The sequence below is a fragment of the Sinohyriopsis cumingii genome, chromosome 18 (assembly GCF_028554795.1).
Source record: "Sinohyriopsis cumingii isolate HCF-2022 chromosome 18, ASM2855479v2, whole genome shotgun sequence".
Lineage (NCBI taxonomy): Eukaryota > Metazoa > Mollusca > Bivalvia > Unionida > Unionidae > Sinohyriopsis > Sinohyriopsis cumingii.
The window spans coordinates 43,134,011-43,153,308 of NC_142978.1; the positions used below are offsets into that span (position 1 = coordinate 43,134,011).

The 19,298-nt window shown below is 35.2% G+C and overlaps 1 protein-coding gene across 1 annotated transcript in view; it reads right to left on the reverse strand.

Moving 5' to 3' along the window:
- Positions 1–10,096: 10,096 nt before the first annotated feature.
- The window catches only part of LOC149776504 (uncharacterized), a 50,058-nt gene continuing 40,856 nt past the window's right edge, over positions 10,097–19,298 (reverse strand). Inside the window, exon 7 of the mRNA XM_089940936.1 lies at positions 10,097–14,106. Coding sequence (XP_089797062.1) covers positions 13,997–14,106 — 110 coding nt within the window. The 3' untranslated portion in view covers positions 10,097–13,996. The remainder of the gene's footprint in view (positions 14,107–19,298) is intronic.

Genomic DNA, 19,298 nt, shown 5'->3' on the forward strand with positions numbered 1-19,298 from the left:
GACACTTATTTCCAATGGCACAAAACTTATCTCATGGTTATTTCAACGTTTACATTTTTCCCGCTAAATAAAGCCCAAGTAACTTTGCCTGTATATGTCTCTAACCGTTATCTAAATTAAAACTCAACCATGCCCCAGTAGGATCATCAAATCCGTCGCAGGCTAGCGATTTAGTGCGGACCTAGCCCGTACGTCAGTGTTAATTGTTACACGTTACGCTGACAATGACAAGCTTTGCTCAGTGATGTGTTGCCATTCTTTCAAAGTTCACTCTGTTACAATAGTATTATTCTGAAACTATTTCTGTTCACAAACCAAAATGATACATGAAGCATTAGTGCCTTAGATCTACCAAAGTTGCCCTCTGTATCATACAAGAATGTGAACGTGTCAGTTTTATTGAAGGACATGGGAACTATACAGCATATAGTACATATTCCAAAGCATATCTCTGCTGATTTTGTAAGTACAGTGCATCATTTATTACGATACATTCAGATATCATCGTTAGTCACAAGTGCATTGCCATCTCATGTCGATACTTCGAACCCAGTTCAATGCGACGTTGTATTCTGATTTGTGTAAACAATGCCCGCTCCTTTGTTTGGGCTTCAACATCAGAAATCCTGAATAATAATATTTCCGATGATGGTGAATTAAATCACAGTACGATTATATTAAAATTGATTGTATCTTGGAAAACGATAAAAACCTTTGCAAAGGTGGTTAACGCTTTGCAGAACAACGGCTTCAATAATCCTGGATTTGTATTCAAACCATCACATAAAAACTATATTGGAAATGAGATAATACCATTAACACATCAGTTTCCGACACGGCATTCAAGTATATCATAGGAAAAGCAGCGTTCTCTGACATGCGCACATTGAGTCAATTCGACAGAAATGTATATGATGGGCAAGATTGTGTAAAAATATGGTAATGTCATATCGGACTAAGAAAATTATGGTAGAACTCACAGCAACTCACAGCATGGTAGAACTCACAGCAAAGTTTACTCTTCTCAGTGACTTGCACCATATTGTCTATTGGATGGATCACCGTGTCTCTACAGAATCAACTCATTCGCCTATAAATGATATGAAAATAATTCATACTCAGATAGGGTCCGACCATTGCCCTCCTTTACTGACTATGGATGCTGAGTCACTTCCCGGTTTTTAATTCATGTCCACGTGATCAGATTTATTTATCTTTTAAATATATCGTAAATTAGTCAGACTTAATTGCCGACGAAAAACAATATACATTCTTATTTAAAAAAATGATCCTTGTTGAGCATCCGTCTGTAATGGTCAATGTTGCAGTAATCCTGACCATATGAAGCCGATGGGATTTTACACAGATACAGTAACAACTTTGTCCAAATCTGGTAAATTCTGAGGGAGGAAATCCAAACCTGGTAACCGTGTCATGCTACAATGAATGTATCCAAAAACCGTTCAACTATATTGGTTTTGTTGTTGAGTTTATAATGCTATTTTTAAGAACATGCAAGTGGTGGTGGAAAATCCGGGAAAATCCCAGGAACTGCCACCTACCCATGGCAAGCTACTGGTAAGCTTTCTCACATACCCATACTGGCCGACTCTAACCCACGCGGATAGAGGTGAGATGGCACTGATCAGTAAAGTCGAGTGCGCTAGACCACTCGGAGGGATTCGCACCTGATGACGGAACAAACCGCAGTATTCATATATTTTTATGCAAGTCCCCTTCTTGTTTTATTGAACTTATTTCATTGTCTGAGATGGAACGTGCCATAACTACCCAACCCCACCAAGTGGGGGGGGGGAGTGGCAGATTGTCTTGGGTAAAATAATTTTGCATGTAGAACATTTTCAGATTGTATGTTTGAACGTAATTCTTATTTATAGACGATTTCATGAAAGTTCTATTTATCGATTTATCCTTCTATTGAAGACCTATACCTCTTTCAACAATTATTTAGAAAATATTTTTGAATATATTATGCTACAAGGATGTGAGGTCAAATAAAATTAGTAATTAGTTATAACAATAGTCTTTGTTTGCCATTAAGTCTCTTAAAATTGAACAGTACATCTGCTATGTTGGTAAACTATTATGTCTTTAGTCTTAAGAATTAACCAGAAAGTGTGTGCTTTCCATGATTACACGAATATTAGTAATAACCATATCTCACCATCTCTATGGAACTACAATACTCATTTTAATTCTTGGATTATAGACGGATGGAACAGATAATTCTTTAAATGTCTTACATAACTTTGTCTTTACAATGACAAACACCATTCAGTAGTTGTACATGTATTGTTGTTTTATATGTATTAAAATACATTTATATTACAACAATTCAGATGTATGAGATATTCAGCCTAAAACAAAAAAAATCACACACACACACACACACACACACACACACACACACACACACATATATATGGCCTGAACTACATTTTGTGGATGGCTTGCACTTGGAGGAAGGTCAAAGGACAGCCTGATTGTGACTAAAATAAATAGGGATTGTGTACAATAAGGAATGTTCGTTTATCGCACTTTGTTGATTGTTCACATTTAGGGTCAGAAAGAAACAATTCAATTTTGAGTTCAAGGTCATGGAAGTCGAATATGAAAATAGTTTTGGCTCAGTAAATTTAGATACCGCCCCCATACATTAACCAAAGATCAGTGTTAGCGGAACTCGATGGTAAATCAGTATTCCAATTCCATCATGCCATAATAGAGCCTACATAAAAGACTACTAAACGTTGGTTTGGGATTAATGGATTAATGTATCGATCACGGTGCTCTTCTTGAACTAAGTGGATTTAACTTATATTGGTTGTTTGTTTGTTGCAAAATTAATATGGTGTGGATGAATCAGGAATTACTTGCATACTTTTGATATTTGGATGGGTTAAATGAAATATTTACAGCAAATAAAAACCATCTACATTTCTTTGTTCATCAGTACCTCATTCTCGAACAAAAGGAATGCAACTCGATAGCGGGTTTATTGTAGATACGAGATTTATGTGCCAGGGGAAGTATTTTCAGTAAAATGTTCGATCGCAGTAATTATGGCTGTAGAAGTTTATTCACATGTTTGACACTTGTCACGTATGCTAACGCGCGGTGGCCAAACAAAATCTTGTGAAACACGCCCAGGCCAAATCCAACTTTTGGAAAAAAATTCCAGTCAAAAAATAAAACAACTACGAAAAAATCATACCAAAAGCAAATGTCATATTTCAGTTATTTACTAGAATATGTGAATATGGGACCCAATAAATGCAAATGTGTCTGCCTTGGGAAATACGAACTCTGCGCCAGAACATACCATTATGAATATTGTAGAACACATATGCAAATATTACGAGATGTCCTAGGGGCACGATTCTGTCTGAAATTTGCTATCAGAGTCAAATCACGTCATCAACTCTGCCAGCCTTGTAGATCTGTTTGTGAATACTATAAAGCTCGCGCAAACAAATCAAAACCACAAACACCCATGGTTGCATAATCACAAGAAGATACCATCACAAAAACAATAAAATATAAATAGATGCACTAATAACCAGGAGTGAAGCGATCGCAGTTTATGATCCTGACAAAATACCCAAAAATAAACAGGCTATCGACAAAATTTCTCAATTAGAAAGACCTTTCACCCTCACATTAGTACTGGTATATCAATTTGCTTTATACCAACACATTAAATACTATGTTATTTTTTAAAACCAGAATTCAGTGTTACTGCTGGGGAGTTGCGCACACTTGAGATCACATTAACATCACTGAGATCTTCTTAAAGTTGGCCTAATATCCGATCATAAACATTTTTTGGTTTGCCCGCGAACAATTAATTCGCATTTTCAGCAGACACTGGCGCGAACTGGCATGCTATTGAACTTCCCTCTCGTGTGTGCGTCATATAATCGATTATTGAAGAAAGTAGAAAAATAATTTTGGTGGAGACTAATTCTGCCATTTTCATTATGTGCCCATGAATCCACACTAAGTTATGTTATCGCCATTGAATCTCAGTCGTAATACAATTGATATTGCACAGCCGTCCATGAGGCCAGTGTTATGTGTGGCTAGCCAGATTTCAGAGGATTAACAATTCGTGCGTGTGTGATATGATGTCGTGTCATACATTGTGAGGACAACTTCAACAACCCAGGTTAATTTAACTTGTGACGTCATCCGTGGTACCTACGAAAACAGGCCTGAAACGACAAGCTTGTCTCCCAATGTTATATTCTACTCGAATTTCGCCAATCGTGGAACCAGGTGACATGATATTGTCTACACCCGCAGCACCTGTGTAACTTACATGCCGTAATAATCTGCTGACAAATATTTGTTTTTCTCTTGTAGATGAAGACGGGTTCGTGGTTGACCGATGAAACAGTTACGATATATCAGTACGTTAGAGATCGATCTGAAATGTAACAACAACAACAATGACAATCGCGCTGGGCGTCTGATCGATTATGGCAAAAAATAAGACGGGCACCATCAAAGACGGTTCCAGATGCATTACCATCGACATAATCAATGCCGCCTGCAACAAGTAAGGTCATTCTTTTTATGAGGCCACGACGACTATTGCGCTTGCCAGATATAGCGATTGTTACACAAGAACAGCTGGTTCAACAAGGATGTTTATCAATGAAAACATCTGATAATGCAGAGTCTCAACAGTACTCAATTAGAGGAAAAAAAACGCATTCCATCCCTGCTAATGATGCAGATGTACCATCTGTAGTGGTGACCTTAACGGCACTTTCAGTGGTGGATTTGCTCAGCGTCAAGGGCAACTTCGTGGAGACTCATTACGATTTGCGTACTCAATTCCTCCCGGGCACATATTTGATTTTTGCAGAGATGTTCCCAAGGTTATTTTCGAGCCAAACACACACATTCACCCGCAAGAACAATGCCAACGATGCAATTTCGCTTGGTACAGCTGCTGATGTAGAGTTATATTAGAAATATTAACATTGTGGATGTCTGTATTATCACGTTCATTAAAAAAATCAGCTTTGTAGCTATTTACGCAGTCGGGAACCACTTCAACGTTGCCATTTCTCACGCATACCACAGACAACTACCCACCAGCTGCTATTATGGGACAATTTACTTGGCAAATATGTACCCAACATTATCTCATTCCACCAAAGCATGTGTTTTTGGCGCTTTTACTTAGAAATCGAGACAGTGTCCAAACTCATAGCAACATTATATTTGACACTTGGAAGTGACTGCGGTTTCTTTTCGGTTAAACGGTGAATTAGAACCTCCTGAAGAATTTCGACATAAATTTACAACCAGTCATACTGAACGTGCATATCACAATCTGTGGTCATATATGACCGGATCAAAACATTGATACTAGCTTGCATATTTTTCAACATGACTTCATTATACTGTACCCAATTTATTACTTTTCACTGGAACATCTGTAATTGTTGTATTTTCATGCACGTGTAAGTGATGTTGGTGGTCGCTATTGATGGCATGTTGTGATACTTAACGACAAGACACTGTTGTCGTAGTGTGCAGTTGGTCGAATGAAAGTGAAGCATCTGTCGAAAGGTCATAATTAAACATGTTAGGTATTTTTTAAAATTAATAATGTCCTATTACGAAGTGATGGTCGACCTTACTGAAAATATGCGTACAAAAAAAATAAACACAATCAAAAACAATTGTGGGTCCACACTAAAACTTTCACTGGCAAAATTAGATGGAAATGTTCCCGTGCGGTGGACACAAACACAGCCTTTTCAGCTTAATGCGGCCAAACACAAAACACCTCGGCAATATTAAAGTTATCCAAGTCAGTGGTAACACAAAAACAAACGACTGGTGGAATACTTCCATTCCTTGCAGCCATTCCAGCGTTAGGGGCTGCCAGAACTGCATCAGGAATGGCTTTGAAAAAGGCGGTTGGAGGGCGTATAACTACGGAAGAAGCCTTCGATTGCCAGACACGAGTCGTCGAATACCTTGGAGAGATCTTCGAATACCTGGTCGCAGAAGATTGCGCCTTTGATGGAAGTGGAGTTTCTCAAGTGCCCATTGTCCAGTCATGATTTGCTCGCCATGGTAAAATCGGCCAAACATTTTCTTGGTGTTTTTATACGAGATGAGCTTGCAGCGATGGTGCCACGCACAACTAAAACTGGCATCGTCAATCTGGATTCATCAACAGGCACTGTTATTCAGTAAGTCGCATACGTTGTAACACCGCAACATAATTTGTATTTGGACTCGTATGAACTTGCGCCACCAGTTGAAGTTGTTAAGCATTTATCCAGGTATGGAAATCAACTGTATCAATACAAGCACGGCTGGGTGCACGGGAGCTCACATACAATGATTTAATAACAGACAGCAGTGTGTCGGTTGCGTTTATCAAAGATTATGTTAATAATGCTAATATTGCAACAAAACAATACGTGAAAGAAGAAATCGCTCACGTGCCTGCACATCCCCGGGTAGAATGTTGTCTTACAAATTACAAAAAACTGCTGACCAGTAAAGCAGAGGAAACAACAGATGACAAAACTTGGTTTTGATAAACATATATCTAACATCATAACAGGGCGCGAGTCTAGATTGTACTTATTTATTATATATGATTATTATATTGGATGGAGTCAAATAACAGCAATTGTAAATAGGCAGGCTCTGGCCCACAAACCAGACACTGGCGGTTACAGATGAATTCAGTTTGAAGTATTTCATATCTGTCCATACGTGTACTTAACCATCGTTGGTGTTTGTGTTTATGATTAGATTTCTCAGCGAAAGACAGCTAATACAATGCGGCCAGCATATCTGATGGAGTATGAACCCCGGGACAAACCCCGGTAAGGACCATTATTAACACTGACCAAGCATGAGACTCTAACCCACGCGAACAGAGGTAGTAAATCGGTATAGGTGAGCGCTTTAGACCACTCCGCCACATGGTCAACCCATTTTGTGGTAGTGGTAACAGGATTTTCAAGATGGCCATTGTGTCAGCCATATTGTATGTCCGGACCAGCACCTTTTATTTTTAGGACCAACTAGACCATGGCAAGAATGTGAATGTAAAGTCGCAAGGCAAACATAGAATTAGTTCAGGAGGAGCAGCGATAACAAACGTGTTGCTCATGAACGGACGAACAGACAATGGTAAATAAATCATACCATGCGCTCTTTTGGTCTATCTGAATTTATAATCCTGTTATATATATATATATATATATATATATATATATATATATATATATATATATATATATATATATATATATATATATATATATATTGATGTTAAAATTGCTTTTAAAATAGTGTCACATAATTTGAATGAGTAACTATGTAAGAAAGATAGCATATGAATATTCCTTGAAGTTTGAACAGGAAAACCTCCACCGATGAGTAAATCTGCTGTTTTGAATATCCATAGAACAAAAGAAGCACCTATTTCTTTGTTGATTACGGATGCTGATTAAGAAGATTTTCAAACCACGACAAATCCTTGAAAAGGATTGAATGAAGAAGATACTGATAAAAGAGACGATGTACCTTTTTTGTTCTTTAGTATCTCTTAAATGATGAATTAAATAGATTTACTCGGATTTTAACAGTTTCTGTCTGAATGCGTTCTGCATATCAGCTCCAATAAACTTTCGTCCACGACTGTTCTTTATTTGTCTTCATATTGTACACCACAAGAAGGAATCTAAAGCAAGAACTAAAGAAGCATCATCTCCTGTGTTGATTATGGATGCTGGTTAAGAAGATTTTCACACCACAAAATAATTCTTGCAAAGCACCGAATGAGAAAAATAATATCGAAGGTTATTAAAAGAGACAATGCAACGTTTTCGTCTTCAGTATTTCTTAAACGATAAATTAAATAGATTTTATCTGGTGCTCTCTGAACGCGTTCTGCACTGCAGCTCCAAATCAGCTATCGTCCATGACTGTTCTGTATTTATCATCATATTCTACACAAGAAGGGATCTAAAGAAACAACTAAACGTTGTTTATACGATACGAGAATGTTGCTTGTTTTTCAATTTCATTTTCAGCACCATACTCTATCATGCCAAGGAAATGGGAGCAAAGTGCCATTTACTCAAGGATACACCAATCCAGCCGGCCTGATTGCCAATTCAATGCTAAACCAACTGTCATTTACAATTTACTTTGTGCAAACGTTTACTGAAGAAGAAGTGCTCAATGTAACTCATCGATGAAAGATTACATTTGTAAATGGAAGGTCCTATTCGGGAAAGGAAATGTGACTCATCGATGAAAGATTGCGTTTGTAAATGGAAGGTCCCATTCGGGAAAGGAAATACTATACAAGTTTGCAGAAGGCTCACGCACTGGAGAAAAAAGAAATCTGAGTATTAAGGTGATAAACGTACTCTTAAAAAGGTCAAATCAATCCTAAAGAAAGGCAAAAAGAACAATTTCTGTACTGAAAGTGATTAGATTACTTTTGCTAAAGAAACTTGTCTCTTCACCCAGTTTAACTATATACCAACGGACTTTGAAAGGGCACCCATTTGATTGTTCCAGGATTTGAAAAAGACAGTGTATAGTGCAACAAAAGCAATTACAATATCAAGCTGTAAAGCAGTGTCAGTATAGGTTGCCAAGAGTAAGAGGGCGGCTTGAAAATTTGGCCTGTAGTTGCAAGATCGGACCTCGCGACACGAAACACAGCACACCTATACAGACATTAAGACGTCGCCCCTCTCCTGAAAATATCAGCGTCGACATCTTGCATTATAGAACTAACCTTCCATAATAGTCCTCGTGCACAGATTATGATTATGATAAAATATAGTGAAATTTGCTTATTTGCTTAGTTTGACCCTGACCTCTGAACTTTTCCACTTAAAGTCCACTTTTTATTCATGTCGTAACTTGAACAAGTCTTGTCTAATTAAACTCGTGTTCTGGTGCTGAAATACCAACAAAGTGCTGGATGAATTTATGTTTTCTACATTAAGTCAGAAGTACAATAATGTGCTAAATATTTTAATGCATGTTATTGTGTTAAAAAGTCATTATTACCTGCAACATGGAACAAATTATTGGGGTGGGGTGAAACGTCTCTACCTTAGTTCACAGGAGTTCATTCACAGTTGATATGGTAGAATCATGGAAGTATTATAGTGCTAAACTGTAGTTATTTTAAGGTGGTATTGTGTTTACCTAGGTTTTAGAAGAGAGGATACAGTTATATACAATTCTCAGAATTCGTTTGATAAATTTAATTATCATATATTTAGGGTAGAGGGGTAAATCTTTATTTTCTGTCACATTTAGTGGTTGTGATTTATACTAAATGTTGTATTATCTATTGCCACTCTGTCGTAGTGGTGTTCAACTACAATTCAGGCGGATAGGCAACTTAAACGAATAACCCATTATATTGGAAGGATTGTGTGTTTGTAGAGTAAGACGTACAACAAGTTAATGATAGCAAGTTTCCATTTCTAGTAAAACATTTAGTTTTGTGAGCATTAGTTTTGCAATTTGTAGCTCTCTAAGTCGATGTAAAGTGCTTAAAACAGATTTAAGTAGTTACAGTTTAAATTAGGAATGAATTAGCTCATAAAGATATATTTTACAAGTAGTTTTCCCACTTATATAAAATTTTTGGAAATTCTAATTCATACTCAGTGTTGCAAAGTAGTGTGTGTGTGTGTGTGGAGGATGGATACGTTGCTATAATTTTGGTTATATAATTTAGGTTTTGTGCATTTTGTGTCTATACTAGGTTATATTTATATCTGTAGTTAATACAATGAGTCCATAAGTTTAGTTCTACAGTAAATCTGGAAAGGTCTACGCGAAATGCTTTCTATGAAGTCCGCTAGGATCATTAATAAGCTCGGGTTAGCCATAGTGTTGCGGAAGTCTGCACGTATAACTAGAAGAATTGGAGTTAAATTAAATTTGGAAAAGAAAAACCATATTGTGTGTCTAATTCCCACAAGCGCAGTTGAATCATATTATGCGCTACAAGAGAAGTAAGTAAAAACTAATTACTTAGACATGCATTTATTCTAACATCATTTGGACAATACAAGAGGAAAGGATACTTATTACAAAGGTACAAAAGATGAATGCAGAAATTATTGTATTACAACGTGGAAGTCAAAATATAAAGAACAATAAAAATAAAAATAATAAAAATTGTGTTTTAGAGAAATAATTACAATTTGTTCAGGCATGAGAAGGAAACAAACACATAAAGATACAAAGCTACGATAATTACAGGTTTACTCAGTTCTTTATACAATTAAATTCTATAATAAATTAAGAAGTCTAGTCATTAAAAAATTGCTCACTTTGTCTAACAATCAGTTTAAAAAATTATATTAGACGGAGGACATTTTTGCTTGGTAGGATTTTGTAAAATGTCCAATTATGAAAATATTTCTCATTTAGATTAAATTTTGAAATGTTAGAGCAACCGGAAATTAAAGAAGATCCACATTTTGAAAATATCTGAGCTTGAAGAATTTCTATTCTACTTGGTCAATTTATACTAAAAATTTTTTAATATTAAATACTGATATTTGAAAGATGCTTCCCCATTCTACAAGTTAAAACGGTAATTCTCAAAGTCTTTCATATGCTGAAATGTTCTTCTTGTTGCGCAACAATCACGAGTGTTGTATCAGTCAGACAAAACTATTTAGCAGCATTAATCAGATTGCACAAAACGCTGCAATGCAGTGAAGCAGCAATTGATTTACTGTGGATATATGATTCACAATACATTTAAATCACACAAGCTTAATGTTAATATTTATATTTTGCAGCATCATACACTATATATGATAAAGACAAAGATAGGCAGAGGCCATATTTTCTTCCCTCTGGTAGAGTCAGTTCGGCAGGCAGTTCTTCCTCAGAAAGTGTTGCTCTTATTTTTTTCTAGATTAAATCCAAGAAGTATATCACACCTCAATAGCTCCTGACAAAATGCATTAACTATTATTGCCAAATGCCACTATGAAAACAATGCATCAGATCATTGAAGAAAACGTGAAATGAAAGTTTGCATGTGTTGGGTTCGTGTCCACTGATTTTTCAAGTTAAAAGTATAGGTATACTTTTAAACCAATAAGAGAAGGGGAATTCCATGCAAATTGCTGTTCTCCGTTCTTATTTCTGAGATGCATCATTTTCATGGTGGCATTGAGTAATAAAAGCTGTCTTTCAAGGTTCAGTAAACCTAATTATAACAATAAAACCCCATTCATGAGATGCCTAGTTTAGGTGGCCACTTTGTTTACATCTCAGATGCATAAAGTATAACAATGAAATGCATGAGGATGTAAATTAAAAATTTAAAAATTTAATACAAATTTCGCTCCCGGAGACCACATTGTTAATAACACTGCAACAAAACTGGAACAAACTCGTACACCTAAGGGTACATGGAATTACTAACACATAAATCTTGGCATCTTGCTAAAATGGATGAGTAAATCTAGTTTACATTTCCTACAAATTAATGCCAATAGTTCACTTCTTGATTATCACATTCAGCATAAGATCCGTTATCCATGCCGTACAATTTTATATTATTCACAGATTACTCAGATCTTTTCAGTTTTTGACAGGATAGTTTCGTTGAATAACATATACAAATGAACTACATTATTGTGTTCTTCAATAATGTTTTTCGCAGATGTGCAATTTTATTTATCTTGATACTCTCACATCTACATGGAAATAAACAGATAAGGAATCAGGGCAGCTTAAAATTAATACTGATGTTTCCTGGTAATACTAATTATTTTAGAAATTCTATAGTTTCGAAACCGTTTCAGATCAGTGCGATCTTGGAGCCCTTGAAGATTCTTTAAGGACGTGGAAATTAGCACAAATTCCAAATATTAAAATCAACAAGTGTGTGTGTATATATATATATATTAGTTTGACCTGTCTGGATTTTGTTTCAGTGCTAGATTTTATGAAAACCTAGTTGAGATCTTCTGCTTAAAAATATCAAACGAATGCAAACTTTAGCTCAAACATTAATTTGAATTGGAAAGTGATGAGGAAATCTTAGTCTGCATAATCCACTCTCTCTTTGATATCGTTTTGAAATTCTTGATTGTTTTGGCAGGTTCCATTAGTGTGATGTAAGCTGTATTCAAAATATCAGAGTTTGCATACTGTTTGATTGGTTTCTTTCTTGCAGGTATTTCCTATATAATGTATGTAACTTGTAAACAGTATGTAAACAATTTTGAGTACTCGGAAAATACTTCAAATTCTCTAGCTCTAACTCCTTTGTCATACTAAGGCTAACGTTTTGTAAACCATGTTATTATTATTATTATTATTTACACTACTTCTTTATGGCTCTCTTATTATCTATCCTAATGCTTCAAAGATGGTTAATGTTCTATACCAATTCTTCACATATATTTTATTATCTATATTAATTCTGCAGGTATCATTTAGTAATAAAAAACCACTAACAAAAACAAATTATGAATGTCTGAAATTCTACGTTTGAGATTAGAGTCTGATGTACATGAACAATAACTTAAGAGCCTTGCCTAAAATCGGTCTTTTTAATGTTATATTTGTTAAAATTTAATTTAGTCATAGCCAATAAAGTGCCTGTTGCATTGCAATTATGAATTATAATATTATACATATGTTTCAAACACAGCATAAGCAGCCGCACAAAAAATGATTTGTCTTTCATATATTGTAACACGAGTGCATAAGCATTAAAGTGATCATAAAATATATATTACGTATTGTATATAAAGTTGTTACCGATGATGTTTTAGTGACCTTGATAGCATTACAAATTATTCATGAACAAAATAATAAAATTCTACACTGCAAATTTCCCCAAACATGTCATGGAATTTACATTGAGATAATGCAGAAACGAGTAAGGAAGTGTTTGATCTCTTCCTGTCAAGCTGAGCATAAAATTAGCCTCACATCCCAAAAATCTATATTCCATCAGTGAATGGAATGACACTATCATGTCACTGTAGCATAGTGTTTGCATACCCCTACCGATTTGAAAACAAATGGCTTCAGAGATATCAAATATGCACAAAACTTAAATATTTCATTCATGATTTATAAGTTATAACCTGATTGTTACCACGGGTCCCAAACGCTATCATTTTGTTGGCATATCGAACAAAAGGATAGTTTCTTTAGTGACACGTTCACCATATTTGCATGGGCGAGTCTGTTTTCAAGCAACATATGTGATGAAGTTGACTGTCTTTGATAATCTCAGCAATTCCGAAAATTGTCGAGTTACATCTCTTTGATTACATGTATACAACAGTTCCTCCTCTTTGTTTGTTCAATTGTTTTAGAATTGTTAGAACCAGATATTTCAGGTTTTGGACACAGAAGGCAGACTTTTTAAAAATACTGAAATGGACTGTTCTAGAAACCAGAAAAGGATAGCGAGCAATCTGTCTGCTTGTTTACATCGGGAGCTTCCGTTTGCTTTGAAACGCAGATAAGTCGACAGTGTTAGTGACTCTTGGCGACAGGTTAGAAAATATAAGTCGATGACTATAATGACTAAATTTTGTGCATTTTTATATCCCTGATCGTTTTTGTTTTCTAAATCGGCAAAGGGGTACAAACAAATAGTAAGATGTGCGAATATTAATAGACTCATAATACCCACATATGCACAAGGCAGCATGGTCTATAATCATTGTACATATTACATTTTGCATTTTGTCTTAATTTCCACGTAAAAATTAGTGCAAGGATATACAATCAGTTTCTGATAGTGAAAACAGGATTTGTCTTTTAACCTTGTCGCTGAAAGTACAACTGGAGTTCAGTCAGACCTTAACATTGTGTCCATATTTCATCCATTCCTCTTTTGGCGTCTATCTAGTGTCATGTTCTTTGCTACAGTACCCATACACCTAGATATTCAGATGTTCTATATATCCTTGTTGGATGATATCTCCTTGGTGGTCCTTCCCATAAAGAAGGCAAGAACAGTACAAAGAAGAATACCCAATGGCTTCAACGAAACAGCTGCACTGGTGTCTGTAAAATGAGAGGACAAAAATTCATTGTTGTAATAAAAATATTTCAGACTTAAATGAAGAAATAAAAACTGAATTTGAAATACAGAGTTTCCCGTAATGATTGGAGCAATAATTTAAGAAAATATAGCTGAGATAAGGTAATTAACACGTTGTAGAAGATGACACAATAATGTTGTTCAGTATTTCTAATTATTTGCTGATGAAGCATGACAAAACTCTTCATTTTTGATATGGTCAGTTTTAAAAATCGTTTTAAGAATAAATTATGTTTGAATAATCTAGCTCCATAATTTGTCTAGGTAACTGCACTTTCATTAAAAATTCTTACTGAAATTGCAATCCGTAAAAGAGTAATTCAGAAATGTTCAGTGATGACCATGCACGATATATTGATAATGAGATAGATTGTTTGCTCACGAGGCGAGGATTGCTAGTTGCATGTACTGCTAAGGAGGTTTGGACTGCTAGATCAGTCATGCTGTCACGTTTTCACATGAACTAGCTACTTTCATATAAGTGCAGTACTACCAAATCTATCTTGAAAACAAACAATGCATGAACTAGCTACATTCATATTGGTGCATTATTATTAAATCGAGCTTGAAAACAAGCCATATCGTAAAATTATCGTTTTGAGGTGAAATCGATATGAACTATATCTTACAGACAAATAACTCATGATTTTTCCAAGTACATTTACATTTGTTTGATTTCTACCATTCGTTCCACTATCACACAGTCATATGGAAATCCCAGAATAAACTGAGGAAATTGAGAAATCTTAACACTCCATGGGAATAGGATGGCTTGAACTCTTAACTAATGTTACTTAAACTTGTGAAACGACTAATTCAAGCGAGTCAAAGAGAATGTGTGAATTTCAGCCATACTAAACGTACGAGATAACATAGCATTGCAGTTTAAAACAGTTTACGTTGATTTTATAAAGGTTTTCATCTTCCCAAAAGGTTGTTTTATTTTAGATTATTACAGAATGATGAAGTCTGCAGACTACAACACGACAATTCCAACTGTCATGAGTCGACCGAGTTTTCTGCAATCTGTTAGATATAAAAGCTCACTTGATACCGATCTTTATTATTTTTGCATCGGAGAATTCTGCAGGCTACGTTTTGATGCCAATGTCCAGGTCACTTTATGTGAAACGTAGTCTATACCAATGCTTTTAACGATAATAATAAGAACACCCGTGATTTCCGATCACAATTTGCAGCTCCCTGATGAAAATCGCCCATTAGAAGTCAAAACAATGTAATTGAACGGTCATTCAACAATCCCCCCTTTTCCCACTTAAAGCATATGACAGACTTTGCAAGCCAATCTTCAAAAATTATTGCACCCTGATTAAACAATATGTTCCACCAGATGTTATTATAGGTCAGGGTCATATGACAAGAAGATTTCTGTAAAACTGGACACAATATAAGACAGATAGGCGTAGAAAGCATGAACAAGTAATGCTAAATATGCACGTGCCATATGCAAGTGTAATGGCTAGAAAAGTCTAGCCTGATTTAAACAACAAAATCCAACACATTGTTTTCAAAGATGACAATTCCAAGTTCCTTGGATCACTGGCATGACCCGTTCTGACACTCCTCAATATAATAATATACGAGTCAACATATTTTGGCTAGCGAATATGGAGTTATACATTCTGGCGCAAGGAAGAGAATAATGAAAGAAAATTACAAACTATCTTAGAGAATGCTTTATTGATAAAATCTGCTAACATCATGACAGAAAGGAAGAAAACTGGAATTATAAGGATTAAAAGATCATTGTTGGGTATTAATCGATGTATAAATTGTTACCTAATCACCCATAAAGCATAAACTCATTTGGACTTTATTTACTTTGTGAGTGATTAGGTAAACTTTACAAATGGATAAATGTCCAACCATTCTCATTTCACCCTTTAGACAACTCTAGAGCATGATCATTCAGAAGTATTCACCACTGAAGTGTTATAACTTGAGATCACTTTTGCCTTGAACTTTCGAATGTGAACGGAATGCATACTGTCCATGAGTAAGGAATGGGATACAATTACTGAGTCCCATGCAAAAAGATATCCATTTATCCATTTTTCATGCCTTTTGCACTAGTACGTTTTTTGATGTAGTACCGGGAATCTTTCATAATGATAGTTGAAAGCAACAATATACTGCTTTGAATTACTTAAACAGAAATAATACGCCTGTAATGATTTGTCATTCAGTCGAAATTAAAAAATATATGCCCACCAAATAAAGAAAAGTATAGAGAATATATATATATATATATATATATATATATATATATATATATATATATATATATATATATATATATATAATTATCTCATTTGTACGGTTTTGAATTGCTGCATGAAGTTTTACATATGTATCTCTCTTTTATCCTGCTCCATTTCGTTAGATCACTATGAAAATTAAAAGTCTGGATAACCAATCTAACACAGGCAGTAAGTTTAAGAAAAGCACACCATGATAACCATTCTAATACATGCAGCAAGTTTCAAGAAAATATATCTGGAAAGGTGCGGAAATTACGCTCAGGAGAATGATGGATGAATTGATGCTCAAAAGAATGAGAAAGAACTGAAACTAAGAAATATTAACATCAATAGACACATTTACATTAAAAGTTGAACATGTATACCAAGTTTCACATAGATATCTTGAATCATTTTAATGTTATGCTTCTGACATGAAAATATGAATGATGGATGAATATATCAAATGGAAAGTAAAATTCTGAATCTGACCGAAAATAATGAATCAGTTGAGTTCGACAGGATACTTTGCAAGTTTAACATCGAAAGTATGACGACTTACCAGAGAGAAGCCATTCCAGGTGTATATGAGGGAAAAGATGTATTTGTACAGATACGAACCGACAGTGGAAAATTGCTTATGTGTGAGTCCATACCAGCTATGTGCTCACCTTGTCTCGATCATGTAGGAACAATATTCAAATTCAAACAACTTAATTTTAATTGGATGCAGTTGCTTGCCACTGCATTCAATGAAATTCAGAGACCCGAAGAATTGAAAGATCGGATTGATCCGTCAAGGTGTAGATATGTTAACATATCTTAACCTTCGCTAGCGAAGATATATACAGTCTCTTGCTTATAATCGAAGTAATCCAAAATCTTGAGGACATAATCCTATTTACAGAATTTTATAGTAATTCATTCAGTAATATAATCTCTATATCTACAGAGACAACCAGCTCAACTAATCAGAAGAAAGGCATCTCATTAATATGTGTTCTTCTCACATGTTATAGAAACCGTCTGTGAAAATGATAATACAAATTTACAGTGAAACAATCGCAGACTAGAATTTGGTCTCAAGCATATCAACAAGCTCAGCCAATCAGGTGCAATGCTACATCATTAAAATGTCTAGATATTGCTTCTAATTAAAGCCATCGAACTTCTTGATTATATGAGACTATTTAACAAATTTGATCAAAATCTCGCCAGAAATATAGTTGCTTAATTGTTGAAAAGCTCAGACACCTATACTTTAGGTCACATCAAATAATATTTATGAACTGTACTTATCAGCCAATCAGATGAGAGGTTATATCAAATAATATAAATTAATATCACTCAGAACTGTACTCAAACATGATCTCAATGAGATTGGCTGAATGTGTTTGATCACACTTGTATCAAACATACAGTCTCTAGAGTGGTAAAAAGAAATCTCCACGTCAGATTTATGAACGCCTCATAAATATTTGCATCCGTTTAATCCAGAATAACAAGAGTCCAACGACAGGGCTGATGTTCTAATGACAAAAGATAATTTCCAGAATTGAAGATAAGAGCATTCTTTTAAATTGCTAAATGTTGAAACCATATTGGATATTATATTATAGCCACAAAACTTTGAAATTAGCTGCTATAGTGGTCATAGTGGATGCAAGTCCAACAATAAATGACAAGCTCTTCGGTAAAAACCTCATGTGAATATGACTATCAGTTCAGGAGGTGTAGCCGTGTCAAGCTGCCCAAGATGGCCACCATTCCATATTGGATTTCAGAATGTTTTTTTTTCATTTAGGCTTATCTTATCTGAAGAAAAAGTCTTCTGGTGAAAACCATATTTGAATAAGACTTTCCATTCAGGGACCAAGTAGTGATACGATGTTCAAGATTTCTGTCATAGTGGTCGTATTTGGATGTAAGCTTTGCACAATTTTTGTTTGGGACCAACCGGACATCATAATAAGACTTCTCATAATAACTCAGTGTCGGCAAGACTTTCCATTTATATGGATTTAGGACCATCTAGACATTACACGATGCAATTTGGTAAAAATTGTGTCAATAAGACCATGTAAATAGGAGGCCACTATGGTAGCCATAAAGGAGGTCAGATAAGGAACATTTTCAGTTGCAACCAATTAGTCTTCAAAGGAAACCTTCCGGTGAAAACCCAAGGTCAACAGGACTTCCTGTTACAAGGGGTAGCAACAGAATGTTTAAGATGGCTGCAATGGTAAAGGAGTTTTCAACGATCAACTAAATTTGTTTGCCATCGAGTGGCACCATTTTCATTTAGGACCAAGTAGACTATGGATGAAAGTGTGTGTAATGTTTAAAGGCAATCATCCAAGTAGATTTGGTGGAGTGGTGACAACAAACTGGTGCCAACGGACAACATATGATAGACAGAAAACCCTATTCTGGAGCTACAAATTACCTTATTACATCTTTCTTTACTTTTATACTGCACATGTATACAGGGGTTCTTTGCAAAAATTAGGAATGTTAAAACTTATTTTGAATAACCGTGATTACCTCTAAACAGCTTTTTTGTGATCCTCACGCACGCCATATTCATATCTGAGCTTTCCTAGCTGACATTAGAACTTGACTTCTTGATGTAAAAATGCAGAGGTTTGATCTTTATTGATCAAACCGTTGTATATTTTGCTTTATTTCCTTTATAATGTATTTATGCTTTGAAGAAAATGACCGTGTGGTTAACAATGATTCTATTATTTGTTCCTATGAAAATGCTTAAAATGCAATCCTTTGACACAATCCACTAATTCTTTAAAAAAAATTTAGTTGCTGAATTACACTTGATGGCAATTCCATGTAAAGATCTAGTCAAACGTACCCGTGTTAAATACTGATGTAACATC